Below are 19,033 nucleotides of genomic sequence, written 5' to 3'. Positions count from 1 at the left end.
AGAATATGAGAATAAGGTCTATAAAGTAGTCAGTTTTATAATTAGAAAATTATTTATTTGCAGCCGATATATTTACTAAAATGTGAAGATTGCAGTCCTCTGTTTTTTTAATGTGAAAAAGATATGCTAATTGTATAAAAATGAGCAGTATCTCTGATGGAATTTTTTAGGAGTAGATCAAGTTCTTTGTCATGGGCAGTAGTCTAAAGGTCTGACTTGGGTTTGTCCTTTTACAGAAGTTAGTGTTTATTCTCAAGGTTTGCACTCAGAATGAGCAGTGGTTGCTAAAGAATGTTCTGCAGATGTATTTGCAGATCCTGTGATTTTCTCTTTTCAAAAATTTTAGCTACACAAACATTTTCAGCAGATTGACTAGGCACATCAGCTACCACTTCAGAAATGCATGTTGTAAATTTTACATGAAGAGACATTTTTGGCAGCTGCTTTGTGCTTTGACTTTGAGCAACCCCAGAAAGGGTATGTGAAATCAGTTACCCCATCCAGACCACGTAAGCAAGAAACAAGGATTTTAGCCTAAGGATGATTTGGGGGATGGTACTGTATGAAATTCAATGATTGCACATGGAGGAATTGATATATAATTTGGATATTATTCTGCCCAGATACATAGATTGTTTCATAGGATGAGAGGAACTAAGGGTGGAGGATAGTCCCAATTTATGTGAAAAACAAAAAGCACAAAGAAACCCGTTTTTCCCAGAGAAAACATCTGTCCCACCTTAGCTGAGCCTGGGGAGCTGGCAGATGCTTTTAGCAAGCATTGTAAAGCCTCTGTAAACCCTTCCAGTTTAATTTGAAAACGTCCATTTGTATTGCTTTGCTGACAAATTTCTGATTCACAGAGACCTGTAGTTAAGATTTTGCTTTGGCAGCTGACTCTTACTATGCCCTCTTCCTCACCTTCCTGCCAGTATTGACAGACTCAGAGCTCTGGGAATGTGGCCCAACCCCTGCAGGCACTGCCAGAAAAAAAATAAAAAAAACAGACTTTTTTGGGGGTCAAAGAAGCATTTTTCATCTAACTGAAAATTTTGCAGAGCTCTGTGTGTAACTCTTAGTTAATTCAGCACTTAAAGATCTCTCCTTATTATAGATTATATTGAATATCAGATATTTTTCCATTGACTTTATAAATTGAACATATAGCACTTTTCAGCACTGCTGGATTTCAAAATGTTTTACGAAGATGCCACCCCTCAAAACCTTATTTTACAGATGAGAAAACTAATAAGCAGAAAGAAGTAATGCACTCAGAGTGTACTAGGTCCCAGGCAAGAAAAAAAAGCTATCAAAATTTATGATGTATGCAAGGAAAAAAAGTTCTGCTGCTGCTGGCTCTCAAATCTACCTTGACAACACACCCAGGTTGATCTTCAGTATTTATGCTGAGTTGAGGACTCCATATGTTTATGGTCTTTATTGTGCATTTTCCATCACTCTGATTGCTTAGCTGGCATCCATCAGGAATCCAGACTTTGCAAATACTTTTGGCCATGAAGATTGTAAACACAGCCTTGCTGGGGTTGCAAAATATTAAGTGTGCTGTGTGGCAGCAAATGCGCTATGGCAAGTCTGTCCCAGTGATTTCTGAGGGCACACTTCACCCTGGAGAGACCCACAGCAGACAAAGCACAAATATTCAGAAGACTTTCCTACATTTAAATTTGTGCTATGCTATGGGGGATTTTGCTAATGAAAGTATATTTTGCATTATTTACAGTTGCACAGTTGCAGATACCTTGAGAGGAGATAAAGGGGACCAGGACTGATCCTGTGGGTTTTGCAGAAGAAGTCTGCATAAAATGCTCTTGCTTGGCTGTTGCACTGGTGGAGTTAACCAACGTCCTCTTCTCAGCAATAACACTGGACCAGCTGTGGTGGGAGTTTTCCAGCTAACGTGCTGTGCAGTGGAAGCTGGGGATAGAGGGGAGGTTTTGGTTCCTGAAGCTGAATTGAACCATGTTCTGGCTGGCCATTATGACATCTGTTGACCAGGGGCCTAGTTCCAAGCTTTCTCAAGCCTGCAGAACGAGTGCCCCTAGCATGAGTGAGGCAGGGACTGGGGCAGTGATGCCTGCCCCTTTCCCAAGCACTGCTGTCAGCCTGTTGTCCAGCTTGGTAGAGACTTGGGAATCAATGCAGAAAATAACTGATAAAGTCACCTTCATCCTCCCTCTCCTTTTCTCTTTCTTCAGCTCTCTTTGAGCCAAGATTTCTTGGCACAGATGTTCAGGAAAGCTTGCTGCTGAGTGTCATTTCTATCAAATTCTTTTGTGAATTATGCAAGGAATTTGTGACTCCAGGTGTTAATCTTCTTGTTTTCAAAAGTGACACTAAACCCTTGTTAGAAAAGTCAAAGGTGAAAGTTTACTTCCACAATGCATTCCCTGTTTTCTTTTTTTTCCTTTTGGTTTTTTTTTTGATGTTTATATTATTCTGCAAGAGTTGAGAATGCATTTGCCTGTAATGTGGGGATAGGCAGGCATTGTGAATTTAGGTGCCCGATTAATCAAAAGAGTTTGTAAAACTGTATGAACGAGTTATTTTGCACACTCCTTGGACAATTGAAACAAAAACTCAAATTCCTCTGAAATGAGACTCATACCCCACACATCCTCTACACCCAAGGCAAACTAAAATATAAAACGAAACTGCCTGTAGATACTAAATCAAACAAAAAAAAAAAAAAAAAAAAAAAAAAAAAAAAAAAAAAAAAATGGCTGCAGGGGAAGCTAACCAGGCACTGGGATGACCACACCTATAGATTCCACTCTTCCCCTCCTTCAGAGAAAAAGCTTTAGCTGGAAGATACAGCCCAGTTGTGGTGCAGTAATTGAATGTATTGCTTTTGTACCTATGTCAGAATCGCAGCGAGTGTTTATATATTTCTGCAATGATATGGAATGGAGGGGATGCCCAGAATACACTGATACAAAGTACTTACTTTACAGGTATTTTACTTCATACTTCAAGGGCTAAAGGGAAGGGAAGGTCTCAATGTCAGCAATTGCTTTAGCAAAGGCTTAACCCAGTTTCATTAAGGCATGTTTAGTCAAGAAAAACAGGAAATGTAACTAGTGTCTGCAGTAAACTAGAAGAGTTGGTAATGGCAAAGCAAACATGAGTAGGAGCTCCCTGTGTCTGTGCCACAGAAGTGAAGTAAGGTAGACTCATCCCTGAGTGCCATTTGGTTTATTATTTGCCAGTATCTCTTGGTACATTGCCACTGCTTGGTCTGGTGGCTCTTTCATACAGGCACGTACAGGTGCAAGGGCCATGCATTAATGCAGGCTCAGTCCCACCTTGCCCTAATTTTTCTCTTGTGGGTTAAGCAATGGTTATGCAGAAGGATTTGAGAAATTAATTTGTTTAATATATTATAGAACTGAATTTTATTGGAACAGGACCTCTCCTTAATATGATTGCTACCTGCCTGGTCAAGTTTCTCAGAAACCTATTAAAGCAATGATGAGGATGTAGTGTGAATAAATGTGCCTGTGTCTTTCCCACTGGAGATCCTCTCCTTCAAAAGGTTGAGTTCCCTGGTCCAGAAGTGTATTCAAGCCTGAAAATCATTGCTCTGAAATCAAGAAATTACCTTATATGCTTAAAAGTTAAGCAAATTCTCAAGGGCTCTGCTGCATAGGGGCCAGAGTAATCACTGTGTTGCAGGCAAGTGCTTCTAATATGGTACAGAACTGGTTAAGGTTGATTGCTAACCCCAGTAATCTTTGGATTGCATTCTGCATGGATGAACTTGGAAAAGATGAGATTTTTGCAGTTGGACCCATATGGACAGACATATGCTCCATCCAAGTCCTGTTGGCTTCAGTAACGTCCCTGTGCCTGTTTGCATCGAGCTGGGGGCTGTAGTCTGCAGCTTGCTGTGTCCTTATGTTATAGGTAAACAAACAAAACTCACAGCTTTCTGTGATTTGGTACCTCTTGGTGCATGCAGAAGCCGTGGGGAGGAAGAGTGCCATCAGGCAGTGGCTGTGTCTTTGTTGCTGGCAGTATTTACAGTTGATGTTGTGTTTATGAGAGCTCTTCCTGAGGCTGAGACACAGAGCAGAACCCAGCTTGTGAAGGTGAAAAAGCAGGGTTTGTTAGTGATATGCTGCTAGCAGTTGTTTACCCCAGTCTGCCCACAGTAAAATGGAACACGGTGCAGTGAATGGTATCACCAGAGCAATGCAGTCTTCTTTAATGGAGAGGATGTGGGCAGGGCAGGAACCTGTACCTGGAGTGGTGTGGAAAATAACAGCCTGGCAGGGGCAGCCAGAGCCCAGGGACCTTCCATGTCCACAGCCCTGCTGGTGAGAAGCAGCCTGCCCGAGCAGTCCCTGCTCAGAATAGGGGTCTAAGCACTCCACACGTATTTTGGTGTACTTCCAGAAGAGTGGTTGTGTGGTTCTTGTCCCTTTCTCTGGGCAAATTATTTTGCTTGGCTGCTTATTTTTCTACCTGCAGTTGTCTTTTCGGGAATGCATCATCTTCACTGTAGTGACTGCAGCTATTCCTTGAAGTTTGCACAGTGTCTGGCACGGAGGTTCACTCTGGGCTTGTGCTTGTAGATATTTCATCAGTTTCAAGAGCTGATGCCAAGATAACAAGCAAAGTTATAGATAGATCAATACACAGGGCTTAACATTTTTTTTTACTCCAACCTGCCATTATTTATTAGGGGTCAGTCCAGACAATCAAGCCAGAAGAAATTAATCTGCTGAAATTCAGTGAGTCTGAATCTGTGGTTTGCAGCTGGCATGAAAAATCTGATCCTGCTAGTCTTGTATTTGTGCTTTTTTTGAATCATACTGAATTTTGTTTTGATGATTAGCTGTCCCCACACAGTTCCTTAGGGATTTACTAACAAAATAAATAGATATTTCATGTAACAGTTATTCTTTGGCCATGAACTGTTTTATGTAGCACAATGCAGACATAGACACAGGTAATGGGCAGTATTGTTCTTCATCTAATGAGCATGTCATCTGCCAAAGGATTCTGTAAAGACTAATGGGTTCTCACAATGATGTTTTAGTTGTTCATTAGCTATTCAGAAATCTCCTAAAGAGGAATTGCAGCAGACCTCATCAATGTAACTGTGTCTACAGTAAGGGCTACTACCAGATTTGCATCTGTTTTGGTCTTTAAGCTGTAAATCTCCCTTAAGAGCATCCTATATTTTCTCCAAAATTATCTATTTGCCGGCCCATGGGTCTCAGTTGACTCTCCTTAAGGTTGTTTGGATTGGTGGGCAGGGGCTGAGAGCAGGATTATTCCTGGATAATCCTTAGCATTATTTTGGACCTCCCTGTTGTGAGCACTGTGCACCAGCTTGCAATACATGCCTCCAGAGGCTTAGCCCTGTTGGGATGAGAAGATTTCACCCTTCTCAGAATAACATAGTGTCCTCCCAGGTCCTGTAGTAGCCTCCCTGCAGGAACGTCAGCTGGCTTTGGGCATCTTTGGGCATTTTTGGCAAACCCTTGCTTGTGGTACTGGCCAAGGGGAAATGCTATCCAAAGCTTGTGAGCCTGTGAGCCTGTCATTTGCTAGCTGGTGACTTCTTTTTCCTTTTTTTTTTTTTTTTCCCTTCTTTCTTGGTCTCCAGTAAAATGCAGAAGGCTCAGATTACAAAAACAGCTGCACATGCTTTGGGTTAATGCATTTAAGTCAGGCTCCAGGGCCTGGGCAAGTGCCAAGATCCTGGATCAGCTGCTTTACCGGAATTAGGCTGCTGTAATGGAGCCCTGCATTATTGTGTTGCAATTATTTTGGATTGCAGCTGGCTGTTCCCTGTATTTTTTTCACTGAAGTGAGATAAAAGGATTTGTCTTAAAAATAGAATTTTCAGAAGCTTTGAGTAATATACCATGTCTGTAGGATGTGCCCCTCTGTTTAAATTTATCTTGAAGGAGAAGAGCAAGAAATATTTGTCATAGTTTTTGAAGAGCAGGAAGAGTGCTAAAAGGTCTCAAAACATAAAATAAATGTGTATTGGAAAGGAAATAAAATAAGTGAATAAAGTGTCATATAATTACATGGGTTTAGGTTTTCAGAAAGAACAGGTTTATTTCAGCATCAAGCCACTTACTAGTAGCAAGTTCTTCTTAAAGCTGTCCCTATAATTTGAAAATCCTTTGTATAGAGAAATATAGGAATAGATACAGATTTTAAACTGACAAAAAACATTTCTCCAGCCTCAAGTCTCCTGTATTTGTATCCATTCAAGCTCTTTTTGATGCCTGTTTATATACATGTCTTGTCAAATAACAGCTCTCTCAGGTTCTCCAGTTTATAGCAAAAAGTAAACTGAATGCAGTAATTTATCTTTGAACTGTTCAACTGTGCCCTTCTTCATGTTCTCGTTAATAATGCCAGGTCTCCCAGGAGCACTCTCACACAATTTTATCACATAAGCTTTTTCTTTGACCTTACCTGCTGTTCCCCTGGAATATAAGGGGGACTAAGAAACCCAAAATGCCAGCCTGCCTTAATTAAAATTTTAGTCTCAGAAGATGTTACAGTATGTGATTTCATTAGGTATATAATGAAAGTATTTAATCATACCTCTTACTTGTCTGGGCCTTTTTACTCAGCAGTGAAGTCACAGAGTTTTAAACCAACTCTGTTCAGGTGTGGAAAGGTAACTAAGGGGTGGTTATGCATCTCTAAGTAATTCATAAATTCAATTTACACACAATTTTGCGTGTTTGCCCTGAAGGTAGTTGCTTGGATTATGGAGTAGAAGGCACTAAATAAAAGTTCAGCACTCTTTGCAACCAATTTTTTTCACCCTTGGGACAGCGAGCATGCATATAAATGTTTTTTAAAAGATAATGCTATTCCTCATTTTGAGGTTGGAACTTAGCATCATAGAAAAAAGGTAAAAGAATGGGTAAAAGGTAATGGATATTTCTTTGCCATATAAAAAGTGCTAAATCTTACATTGTGATATGTGTTGTTATTTCCATCATTTCTCATTGCCATAGTCTAAATCACCACAACAGGAGGCTTTCTACCTCCCAGGTGAACTCATTTGTTTTATTCAGTGACTAGTCTCAAGAAAAAGACTGTGCAAAAAGCATTCTATCTTGGCTTTTGTAAAAATGTACCTTTTTTAGTTTATATAGGAAAAGCAGAGTTAAAAAGTATGTTTTTGAGGCTCTGAGCCTGCCCATCTTTTGGACCAGGAGGGTTTGGTTGGCTAGGGAAGTTGTGTTATTTCCCTAACATTTTTTTTTCCATTTTGTTAGCAGTGGAGAAATGCCCCCAGTTGGCAGCATTGTCTTGAGTAGCACATGAAACTATCAATGCATCAGATGCTCTGTGCTTTGGGCTTCTTCTAGCCCCTGGGGCTGCAAAACAAGTAAAACCAAGATTTCATAGAGCTTTTTGAGGAAGAATAAAGCAAGAGGACAAGGAGGGGCAGTTCATTTGGGTAGTTCCTAGAAGAACTTGCCACGTGGGTGATTTCAGAGCTGTTACCCACCAAAAAATAGAAAAAAAAAAAAACAAAAAACCCCAAAAACCCAACAAACCAACAACCTAGTGTACCACAGTATTTTCATCAGCAGTTTTTACTAAATCCAACAAATAGGTTGCTCTGGAATAATTCAAAATTGCAGGAAATTTATTTCTGCAGTTTTATTTCTTCTTCTGAAGCTGGATCACTACATTCTTGCCCTATTGCCTTTGGGGGATTTTTAGCTTTGTAAACTAGAGAGAGAAAGAAGTGGGGGGAGACAGTCCAACTTCTTTTATCCAGGATTTTTGTTCTTGTGATAATAAATCTTACTGGCTCATATCTTTGATGTATATACATCTTGTTGAGTTTCTTAATGCAGCTGAATATGGCTCTTTGTGTGTGAGCCTGACAACAAATGTGGCTCTTGGTCTGTTACCAGGTTTGGGAAGCATGAATGTGGTTTTGCAAAGCTATGGCCAATTTAGGGACTCAGAGCTGCTGTTCTGGCAGCAATTATGTTTCAAGACTCAAAGTTCAACATCCTGCAGTTTTATAACCTCAGGTCTGCAGAGAATTATTTGAGTCGCTGTCATTGTAATCACTTTAGGAATACATTTGCTGCATTATGTGTTTCCAGTGAGTGTAGCTGGAGAGCCATTAGCTAAAAATTGTTTTGATCTCACAAACTTGAAAGAATCCATGCCATTAGTTTAAAATTTTGAAAACAAATCTAACATAATAACCCATGGTTTCCCCTGCAAGCTGTACTGTTGGAGTGGGATGTGCTTTTACCTGAAATGAAAGAAGCCAAACTTGTGTTAAAAGGCTTCTCTTGTTTTTGGAGGGTCTGAACTTGCCACGTGCCATGGGCAAGATGAGTCTGTCTGCTGCTGTTTTTGACATGTGCTGTTTTATGTGCTGCCTCGTACCTGTGTACCTTTTCTGTTGCTTCTTAAGACTTCCTTACTTCAGGCATAGGTATTCTTTGTATATGTGTGAAAACTAAGTAAACTAATTGCATGGTCTTGTGTTTTGAGGGGAAAGGGATGGAATTTTAGCATTCAGCTATGAGGTACTTGTCCTCTAGCTCACATGGTGTCCAGTTCACACTCAGAAATTATCTGTGATGTCTTCAAGTAGAATATAAAGCTAAAATATCTTACTAGGTCAAGACATTTTTTTGTGTATTCCAGAGAAAAAGCATAGTAGGAATGGATAGACCAACTGCAGCCTATTTGCTTTGCAGTGTGCTTTGGATTCTAGATCCAGGCTTAAACTACAAAATTGTTTACAAAGTGGTTTGAATTTCAGCTGCACAAGATGCAGTTTAAATCTTCAGACTCACACAGAAAATAACACCAGGAGGTAGACCTTAATTAATGTGTCTTCTTTGTGAGTCTTCCAAACTGCAGACACTTTAGAGTGAGGCTAAAATCAAAATTAGCTTAAATTTAAAGATTAATTTTGCATTCCATGGCAGTTCAGTCCATCATTTGCAGTGAAACTTAACAGATAATGGTCAACTGCATAATGGAAAAAAAAACCCAAACCCTTTCCTCAGGTGATTGGGCGCCCAATTCTAACACATCACACCTGGACATGAGAAGGCAGCAAGAACACAGTGCCTTGGAGCAGCACTGCTCTAGAGGAAGCAGTGCGTAGGGATGGTGTTACAATGTCCTCGTAGGAGGTGGAACACCTGGATGCAGTCCAGTACTTGAGTATCTCACACAAAGTCTGGAGGGACTGATGGACCTCTGAAACAAGAAGGGCTTTGTTCTGGCCACCAAAAACACTTGCCTGGAATTCCTGCTCTCACTTGTGCTCATTATATGGCTCCCACAACATGGCCAACTGTCCTATGCAAGATTCCCCAACTAGGCTGGCTTTCCTCCTGTTTTACAGATAACCTTTAGGGTCTATTTAAGAATCCAAAGGTTCTTTGGGATGTCTAGGGGTGTGGTTTGGTGGTGGATGTGGCAGTGTTAGAGCAATGGGTGGACTTGATGATTTTAGAGGTCTTTTCTACCCTAAGCAATTCTGTGATTCAATTCTCTGATTCCATTCTGTGATTCTAAGAGAGTGTTCAGTCTTGCTGAACACCTTACTTCAGTTTTTTCCTCCTTCCAGTTCTGCAAATACTTTGGAATGGACCAGCTCAGAGCTTTTGGTAAAAAAGAAAGTTGTCAAAAACTTTACCAAATGTACTGATGTATCTATGAGTGAATTGTAGTTCTACAATGACATTTTTTCTTCTCTGATTATAACTTAATCATGGGCATTGTAAATTTATATTATTAGAAAGTAAAAGCTACATCCATCCACTTTTAATACTTTGCCCATAGCTTATTTCAAAAAGTAAAGGAGAATGTAGCTTAGTAAAATTGTGGGAATAGATACCAACCATATTCTTTATGTTCTTCTTACAGTTTACAAAGTCTACTGAGCTCTAATTCAGCCCAGGCAAAGTAAAATAAATAGGCCAGAAATATCCCTTAGAATATACAGAGGTTAACTCTGCCTGTGGAAGAATGAACTGTGTGGCCTTGCCAGCCTGTGATTAAAGGGAGGAGAGGCTGGGGAGGAGATAATTTCTCCTATGCAAAAGATCAGTCCTTCTGCTTAGGAGGCAGGAATAATGTTAAGAGCTAACTGGCTAACCTTTTCCTAAGTATTTCAAATATGGAATGTGTAATTTAATGGTCTGACTAATACTGGACAATGAGCACATTCTGATCATTTTTATTACCAGAACTACTTATTAAACTGATGAATATCTTCCAGCAAAATGTCCATCCTCATTTTAGAGGTTTTAAGTGATACAAAAGTTCTTCCACTTTCAGCAAGTTGCCTCCTTGTTAATTATAGGGTCTGATGCAACTTTGAGGTTTTTTTCTAATCCATAAAGTTCTAGGTTTATCTTCAAGACAAGTCATTTTATTAGACCATTTCCTGGTCTATTCAAGAACTATTGTTATGGTTTAACCTCAGCCAACAACTCAGCTCCATGCAGTTGTTTATTCCTACTCCCCAGCTGTACAGAGAAGAGAATCAGAAAATTAAAAATGAGCAAACCTCATGGCTTGAGATAAAGACAGTTTAATAGGGAAACCAAAAGCTGTGAGTGCAAGCAAAGCAAAACAAAGAAACCATTCACCACTTCCCGTGGGCAGACAGGTGTTCAGCCACCCTCAGGAAAGCAGCACCCTTCACACCTAAGAATTATTCAGGAAGAAAAATGTACACTCTGAGCATTCCCCACTCCCTCCTTGCCTCAGCTTTGTATGCTGAGCATGTTGTCATATGGCATGGGATATTCCTTTGTTCACCTGTGTCTCCTCCCAAATTCTTTATTCACTCCCAGTCTCTTTGCTGATGGGATGGTGTGAGAAGCAGAGAGACTGAGTAAGCACCACTCAGCAGTAACTAAAACATCCCTGAATTATCAACCCCCTTTTCAGCACAAAGCCAAAACTTCATCCCATACTAGCTACTTGAAAGGAAATTAATTCTACCCTGGCCAAAACCAGCACAACTATCTATTTGCAGGTACTTCTTATTCAAAAGAAAAAGTTGAGCAGAGTGAGCTCATTAAGCCTTTCAGAAAGAGGTGTGCTTCCTGACCAGAAGAATTATGTTTTCAGCTTGGTTCTCAGCTCTTAACAGTTTTGAGGAGCCTTCTGCAAATGTAAGCACCTTCTGTGTGCAGAATTTGCTGTTAAAATATTTTCAGATGCTTCACAGGGTCCACACCAAGAGTTGGTGCTTGTTCTCCTTGGCTTTTTCATGTGAGCTCAAATTCCCAGTGCTCCTGGCAGTTGTTGCAGGGGCTGAACTGGTCTATACAGGGGGATTGAGGAGAAAGGAAAGGGAGGATGGCATAGGGCACCAGAAAGGCACTGCACTAGTTGCAGAGCAGACAGGAGCATGACCAGATTCTGTGCAGCATTCCACCCAGCCCACTTACCTCTGCTTGAGGCTTCTCTTTTAACTTTCTTTTGGACTTTGCTTGCCTAAGCCATTGCAGTGTGTTCCTGCAATGGTATCTGAATTTCAGGTGTTACTACACTGAGTAAAGCAGGAAGGGAGCAGGTGAGCTCTCAGATAATGTACATCAAAAGCACTATGAGTGTATGTGTTTGCATTGGATGGGCATGGATGCAAGGAGGCTGTTCAAATGGAAAGAGTACAATAAGATTTGCAGTTCAGGGACTCACACTCTTTACCCACACTGCTGATACACATGTTCCCAACGTTGGTAAGACATGCTTCAAATCTGAAACGAGCAATGAAACAGTCCCTCCCAACATGAATGTGCCATTTATGAAGGGTGTATGCTGAGGCCAGGAGAGCACCAAACATGCTTTAATTGCAGCTCTGGGTGACCCTACCAGAAAAGGTGTAAAACTGCTGCATTTTGTCTTTTGAGCTGCATAGCTTCATTAGGAAAGTGAAACATTTGTGGGTCTTTCATGCAGTCTTTCTCCCCTGGGATGTTTAAGTTAGATGACTTTTAGCATGGTGAGGCAGGCTGTAAAGGTTCAGAGAATTACCTCGATGATATGACGGCCTCTTCCATTTCAGCTGGAATCCAAGGCTCGTCTTTCCTCTGAGGCATTCGTTGAAATTCTGTGCACGATTTGTTCCCCTGGTTGTTTAACAATGTCTCTCATGTTTGCCCTGATTTAAAAAAATCCTCCTTTGTAGCAGAGATAACATAGAGCAGGATGATATAATTGCTGTAAAGAGGCCCTGGAGCTGGCAGTAATAGGATGGTTCATCTGATGTGTACTGCCATTAGAAAATAACCCACGTATGTATGTTCTCAGGGGACTGTAAAGAGGCTTTTAAGGATTACTCTTCATGGAGTATGAAAGCTAATGAGCAAAAGAGCAAGTGCAAAGAGAACTATTGCTGCATAAGCATGTTGCCACTTCCTGTTCTCACTTTTCTTATACCTGTGTAGCTCCAAAATATCCACCTCTGCCCAGTAATGCCTGGTTTCTCATGCACTGCAGTCAGTTTTCAAGACTTTTGAGAATACAGTATTATTTCCATGTCACTGAAAAGTAAATAGCACGTGAAAATCATGGTGTAGTTTAAGACTGTGCTGTGTGAGTACAAAGTAAGTAATTTTGTTGGAATGGCATTCCCTGATAGTCTGTCCCTGAGGAAAAAGAAAAAAAAAAGTATATAGTTTCACAAACAGTGCTAAAAGGTTCATGTTAGTCTCAATTCTCCCACCTCCATTATTTTTCCTGGCCAGAGTGCAAAAACATACAAAGATATCGACATCTAGTAAACAGTGGAGGACCTGTTTCAAATATTACATGGAGAATGTGGGCTGCACTGATAAGAAATTCAGAACAGCTGGTTTCTGATATTAACAACTTCTTCTCCTAATGGATTGCCACTTAGACTGCCAATTGTTCTACTTCCATTTGTGCTGAAACAGAAGCCATATAGCAGAACAGATATTATTTTTTTTTATTTTGTCACAGCATTTTTTTCTTGCTTATAAAGCTTGTTGTAGATAAAAAAATGATCCACTTTTTAATATTCTCTATCTCCTCTGTAATGTTGGAATATACTTTTGTACTTTTGTACCATGTCATGTTTTTAGGTTCAAAAGAATGGGCAAACCTGCATGTTGCCTCATGCATTTAACATGATAAAGGGCTTTCAGGTAAAATAAAGTGGCTTTATTGAGGTGCAGAACCTTATAGAAGATGCTGGGTTTTGACTAAATGCTATACTGGGTTCTACAGCACAGTCTGACATCCATAGCTTCATTTAATTCCAAACAGTACTGATCATTAGAAAAAAAAAAGTCCATGAATATTAAGTAAAGAAGAGATGACAATCAGCATCTTTGCAAAGATACACACAGGCCATTAACCTTCTAAAACATCCCCATTTCTACTCACAAGTCAGGGCATTAAATATGCAAGAGTACCTCCTTCTGGACAAAGAAGGGACTTACATTCTCGTTAATTCTAAGAGGATTCAGGATACAATCTATTTGTTCCTATCTAATCAAAATGGAAGTATGTTAGAGTGCATGTGAAGTATTTGTATTGGGGCTTTTCTGCATTGCAAAAGGCTTAGACAAGGAGTAGGAAAAAGGTCTTATTCTCACTTTCAGGGATGTACTCTGCAGGTTGGGCCAGGGGTGAGGAGGCACATGTCCTGTGGTCAGGAGAAATCACTAAAGTCTTTGAAGACTGTTGGAATAAGATTGTTGAAATATTAATGCATAGCCCAGTGGACCTCAGCTCTTCAGCCTGTCTCCTTTTCATATTTCTGCACCTTAAACCTGGAGTGTTTATGCCATGTACTAAGCAGTGCTTCCCAATACAGAGGAGATTTTTCAGGGTTAGGTGTTTATATGTGTGTGTGTGTGTCATTGGAACTAGATGGTCTTTAAGGTCCCTTCCAACCAAGCCCACTCTATGACTGTTTTTGTAATATCCCCAGGAGATCATGCCTATACATTCATCATACAGGTAGCTACTTCAGCTTTTCCATGATTTTTTGTTTCAGTTTGATAGTCATGTCTGCACTGGGTCATAAATCTATCATATTTGGAGAATATGGAACACAAAGCTGAGGTGAAGAGAGAGCTGTGTATTTAAACACACAGCAGGGCATTTGCAGTAGGCTCACAAAAGTAATGTTAATGCCATCATATCCACTAGAGATAACAGAAGAGCTGCTTTCTACTTGGCCCCAGTGGTGTCTGTCTGTCTGTCTCTGCAGCGCACCAGTCTGCCACCCTGTGCCTGGTGCACTACAATTCAGTTCTCTGAGCCCAAATCCAGTGTTGGATTACATTCCACAAAAGTGTCACTTGATCCCTGGCTCACTATCCATCTATGGTTCTTTACACTGCTGGGATTTAACTTTAACAACTGGAGGTGAGAGGAGATGAATTTTGTGTTACTGTTTCTGCTGTCAGTTGACACCCCTCTACTTAACTTCTAGTCCTGCAAATACCAGAAGAGCAATGCTAATTTTTTTATTTCTATCCTCTATCCCCTCCCCCCCATAATTGGTGGGCTGGAGCAGAAGAGAACTTGCAGTTTTATTATTGCTGTATAAGCCTTCTGTAAACTCAGTTGCAGCAGTTCTGATGTTGGTAATTTTTATGACTAAAAATATGCTGACACAGTGTTTGGGCATAGGAAAAGAGCAAATCTGAATGTATAATAATCTGGTGAGTTTGGGAGATGTTTAATGCTATATCTCAGCCAAGTTAATTACTCATGGAATTTTTTTTTTTAATTTTGCTCAGTTGACTGGAGACATTAATCTCTGGAATAGCATCTTTAATGCCAAATACTTGACCAGAAATCTCAACGTTTTCCTGGCATAAGAACAGACTTAGAAGGAAAGCTATCAACCAACTGACAATAGACTAGCAGAAACAGACATTTGTTACATTATTTCTCTTACATAATGAAGAAATATCCAGATGATGGTTTTGAGATGTAGTATATTGAACTAGGTACTGTATTCATGAATATAAATTGAGTAGACGAGACACAATTTTTTTCATAGAAAGACGACACAGTGTCGTTCCTTCTGGTAGTTCTTTGTCTGAAATATGCATATTGTAAAAACATCACTACAGAGTTAATAGTGCGTTGCATAACTTCATGTTAAAAATATGAGTGCTAAAGAATGCAAAATGTGTTAAGGAGAAATTATTCATAGATTTATAATACCTATGTCTGGTCACATTTTTCAAGGGCAGTATCTTTCTGCATAGTCCATTCCTTTCCTGCTTTTTCTGTGAAGTTCTTAATTGCTAAATATCACCATCACCCAACCAGCCCAGTTCCATCTGTCTAGGCTCATTCCCAGGCAAATTTGCATTGCTGCTGAGCAATTTTTTATTTGTGCTTGCCTTCCCATCCGCACCGCTGCCTCATCAGCGACTTGGCTCTCTAGATCATCCCATCTTTGCCCATTTCTCTGTCAGTCCTAGAGGAGCCATCCCAGCAGAAAATCTGCAATATTGTGGTCACTTTGAACACAGAGTTAATCACAGGTTAAAACAGAAGCATCAGCTTCTCATCCTTGTGCAGTGTTCCTAACAAGCAATGGGGAGGATACTCCCTAATTTTTTTCCTTACTTTGACACACGTGAAAATAGTATGGTGGATTATTACCCTTAATATTTTCTAATTGGATAAAAAATCTTGCAAGTGAGAGCCAGTGTGTATAGAGGTGTTCTTCTTGATTAAATAAAGGCTTCTCTGTTTATGTTGAGATAGGGAGCTGCATTACAAGGAAGGTAAGAGGATGAGGTAAGAAATGTGACCTGAAAGAAATTGTCAGGCTAGACCATGAAGGCCAAATGCTGGTGTCCTTGATGTTGTTGGGAGTTTTGCCTCTGAGGAAGTAGCCAAAAGACAGTAGCACCCTGTGCCTTTTGAGGGCTTTACAGCCCTGTGCTGCAGTCAGACAGTCCTCCAGGTGGTCTCTGCCACAGTGTCAAAAAGCATAAAGAAAGTGTGGTGCCCACTCAGGCCAGCTTGCTAGGGCTGCCAGCTCATGGCACTTGTTTATTGCACTTTAGTTTTCATTTCCAGCAACATTTCTACAGGAATGAGTAACTTTTTAACTAACTGGGTATAAATGATAGGATCATTTGCTGTACCTTAGAACTGTTGCAATTTTGCCCCTACAAGCAACAGGGTATTTGAAGATGCCTTTCCTCTTCCAGGTTACCAGCCTGTCCTGCCGAACCAGCAGCAGGGGTTCCAGGGTCTCATGGGAATGCAGCAGCCGCCCCAAAGCCAGAACCTGATGAATAATCAACAGGGGAATCAGGTGCAAGGCATGATGGTGCAGTATCCAGCCATGTCGTCTTATCAGGTATTTAGGAGCTGTAAGGAAAGATGTTTTTTTCTTGGAGAATGCTTAATTGAATTAAGTTTTTGCATCACACAGTGCCTTTATAACTTCATTTGGGTAGCGTGTGGCAGGAAGCCTTCTGATGAAAACGCTTCTAAGTCAGTTTCTTTGCTTCCTATTTACATGTTTTAGTACTCCTGATTTTCGTTCTGATTTCGGAATGCTTCAAATGAACTATTTATTACAGCCTGAAGTGAGGGTAATGTCACAAAGAACGAAGGAATTAGACTTCTTCCTGTGAAGAAAATTAATTTTAAAAAATATAAGAACATTGTTCATTTCTTCTCTTTTTTGCCAGTGCAGTACTGTTTCCTGTAATGAAGTTGAGGGCTTTGCCTGATCCAGTTAAAAATTACTCATCTGTGGAGACTCCTGCCAAGGATCTCACCATGTCTTCTATAACAAGCTGTAGCCAGATGGATTATTGTTTATTGGGTTCTGGGGAGAGGGAAGGCAGTGGCTTGATTTTTACCAAGTCCGTAAGTTACCCAGACTTATTTCCCAACCTTTGTACCTAGTTTCCGTGAGATATGCCAAGCGCATGTGAGAGGTGGCCTGTGCTTACACTTCCTACTGGTCCCTCTGGAAAGTTAAGAAACTAAATGACATCTCATTCATTTTAATAGATTGCACTGATTGAGCAGCCATTCCCCTTTTCCCTCAGCTTCTTTGAAAACGCTTCAGCGACACAGATGGAAATGGGGGAATTGCTTATGGGTAAAATTTTCCCCTTACATCTTCAGAATTACTATTTGGAAAACGTGTTTTAAAGGTTAATGATCAAGTTAAAGGTTTAGACCTTTTAGATGGCCTAGATATACCAGGGTCGAGTCTTCTGTTTGCACTGATCCCATATCACAGTAATTCATATTCTACTAGGTCAGGACAGAGACACTTTCTAGGCCTAAAAGCAGAGGGAATTCTCTTTAAAACCTTCTGTAACAAAAAAATCCTCAGAGATGAGAACAGTTCCGAGCAGCAGATAATAGCACATTTTGGCAGAACATACAGTATACTCAAGTTCAGCTAGAAGGAATGTAGGGATACTGGGAGCCTACTTTAACTTGCTTAGTAATTGCTGTCTTTTTTTCCCCCTACGTCTTTCCGTATTCCTACCCAGGTGCCAATGACCCAGGGTTCTCAAGGATTGCCGCAACAATCATATCAACAACCACTCATGCTACCTAATCAATCAGGTCAAGGAACACTTACAGCCACTGGAATGCCTGTCTACTGTAATGTCATACCTCCTGCCCCACAGAACAACCTCCGGTTGATTGCCCCACACTGCCCCTCCAATAACGTTCCAGTTATTTCTGCCAGCTGCAGGACAAACTGTGCAAGCATCAACAATGCAGGGTGGCAGGTCAAGTACTGACACTGTGGCTTAGATTTATGAGGATAGAGGTGCATTATTTGACAAATAAATCATGGCCTTCAAATGAAGAGGAACACAACAGAATAATCAGTTGAGGACACGAGTACTGACAATGCTCAAGTGATTTGCTGCTGGAAAAACCTGTAAAAAAAAAAAAGAAAAGTAAAATAAATTTTGAAAAAAAATGTTTGCTGGTTAATGGTGCATATTTTTGTCATGTCTGCTAGGTATGCCTTTATAGCTTAGCTAGTGACATGAATTCATTGAGGTAAGATTTTTTCCTACCACTGAACACCACTGTGTAGATTGTAATATCCCCGATTCGGATTAGTTTTGTACTTTGTGTTGAGTTTGTGAAGCTAAAAGTATTTAAAAATATAATAAAATCACATTGTACCAAAGCTGTAATGGAAATGAAAAAAAATTGAAAACAAAAAGAGAATTACTGAATGGAAGGAATAATTTATATACACTATAGAGTTTTTTTATGGATATATACTGTATTGTAGTGCTTAATCACAATAAAGCTATTTGACCTCATGAAGGAAGGTCATGTTTCTACCACCTGCTTGGTCTCCTCTGTTTCTGAGTGAATTTCCTTTAGTTTCTGCATTGTCTTTTATCAGGTGAAGCTAATGGGGGAATGGTGCTTAATGGGCTTAGAGGAGTTTGATGAGAAGGCAACACAGCTGTGTCTCAGCATGAGGTACCATAACAGCTAAGACCACTTTGGAATTGTAGTGTAGCCACCCAGGAAGTACATGAGAAGACATAGTTGTCCCATGATATTCCATCCATTGGATGGAAGATCAGTTAATACTGATGTGCCAACCACAGTACCCAGCAATCCTGCTACATAGAGATGCTCTACCCAGTAACTGGTGCACCAGCTGTAAAGCCATTTTGACAAAAGAAGATGACCCAAGAATCAGATCTGTCATTTTTAAGTAAGTGGGGATGAACAGTCTATATGGGAGGTTGGCTTTTAAAACACAGTGGTTTGCCAGAAAGTTTTAGAGCTTTTTTCAGTTCCTGTGGTGGTGTTTTATTATTATGTCTGTCTTAACTCAAATTCCCAGCTTGTTCTGATAAGTTGTTCTTGATTCATAAATGCTACATGTAGTTCCTCATTTTGCTTCAGATGACAACATTTGAGACAAAAGTCTGAGTAATTTTTCACTTAAACTTCACTTTTGATAAATTTTGAGCACCTTTACAATAGTTAAAGTTAAGCACTCCAG

The 19,033-nt window shown here is 40.1% G+C and overlaps 1 protein-coding gene across 24 annotated transcripts in view; it reads left to right on the top strand.

Annotated features, from left to right (window-relative positions):
* The window catches only part of ARPP21 (cAMP regulated phosphoprotein 21), a 197,198-nt gene extending 178,845 nt beyond the window's left edge, over window positions 1–18,353 (top strand). For all 24 annotated transcript variants that reach the window (XM_059488340.1, XM_059488431.1, XM_059488380.1 and 21 more), the window contains 2 exons: window positions 16,224–16,375; window positions 17,535–18,353. In XM_059488340.1, the coding sequence (XP_059344323.1) occupies window positions 16,224–16,375; window positions 17,535–17,792 (410 nt within the window). In that variant the 3' untranslated portion in view covers window positions 17,793–18,353. The remainder of the gene's footprint in view (window positions 1–16,223; window positions 16,376–17,534) is intronic.
* The last annotated feature ends 680 nt before the right edge of the window (window positions 18,354–19,033 follow it).

The sequence above is a fragment of the Ammospiza nelsoni genome, chromosome 1, assembly GCF_027579445.1.
Source record: "Ammospiza nelsoni isolate bAmmNel1 chromosome 1, bAmmNel1.pri, whole genome shotgun sequence".
NCBI lineage: Eukaryota > Metazoa > Chordata > Aves > Passeriformes > Passerellidae > Ammospiza > Ammospiza nelsoni.
Note: the sequence above shows the minus strand (reverse complement) of the source record. Positions and strands in the feature narration are given on the sequence as shown.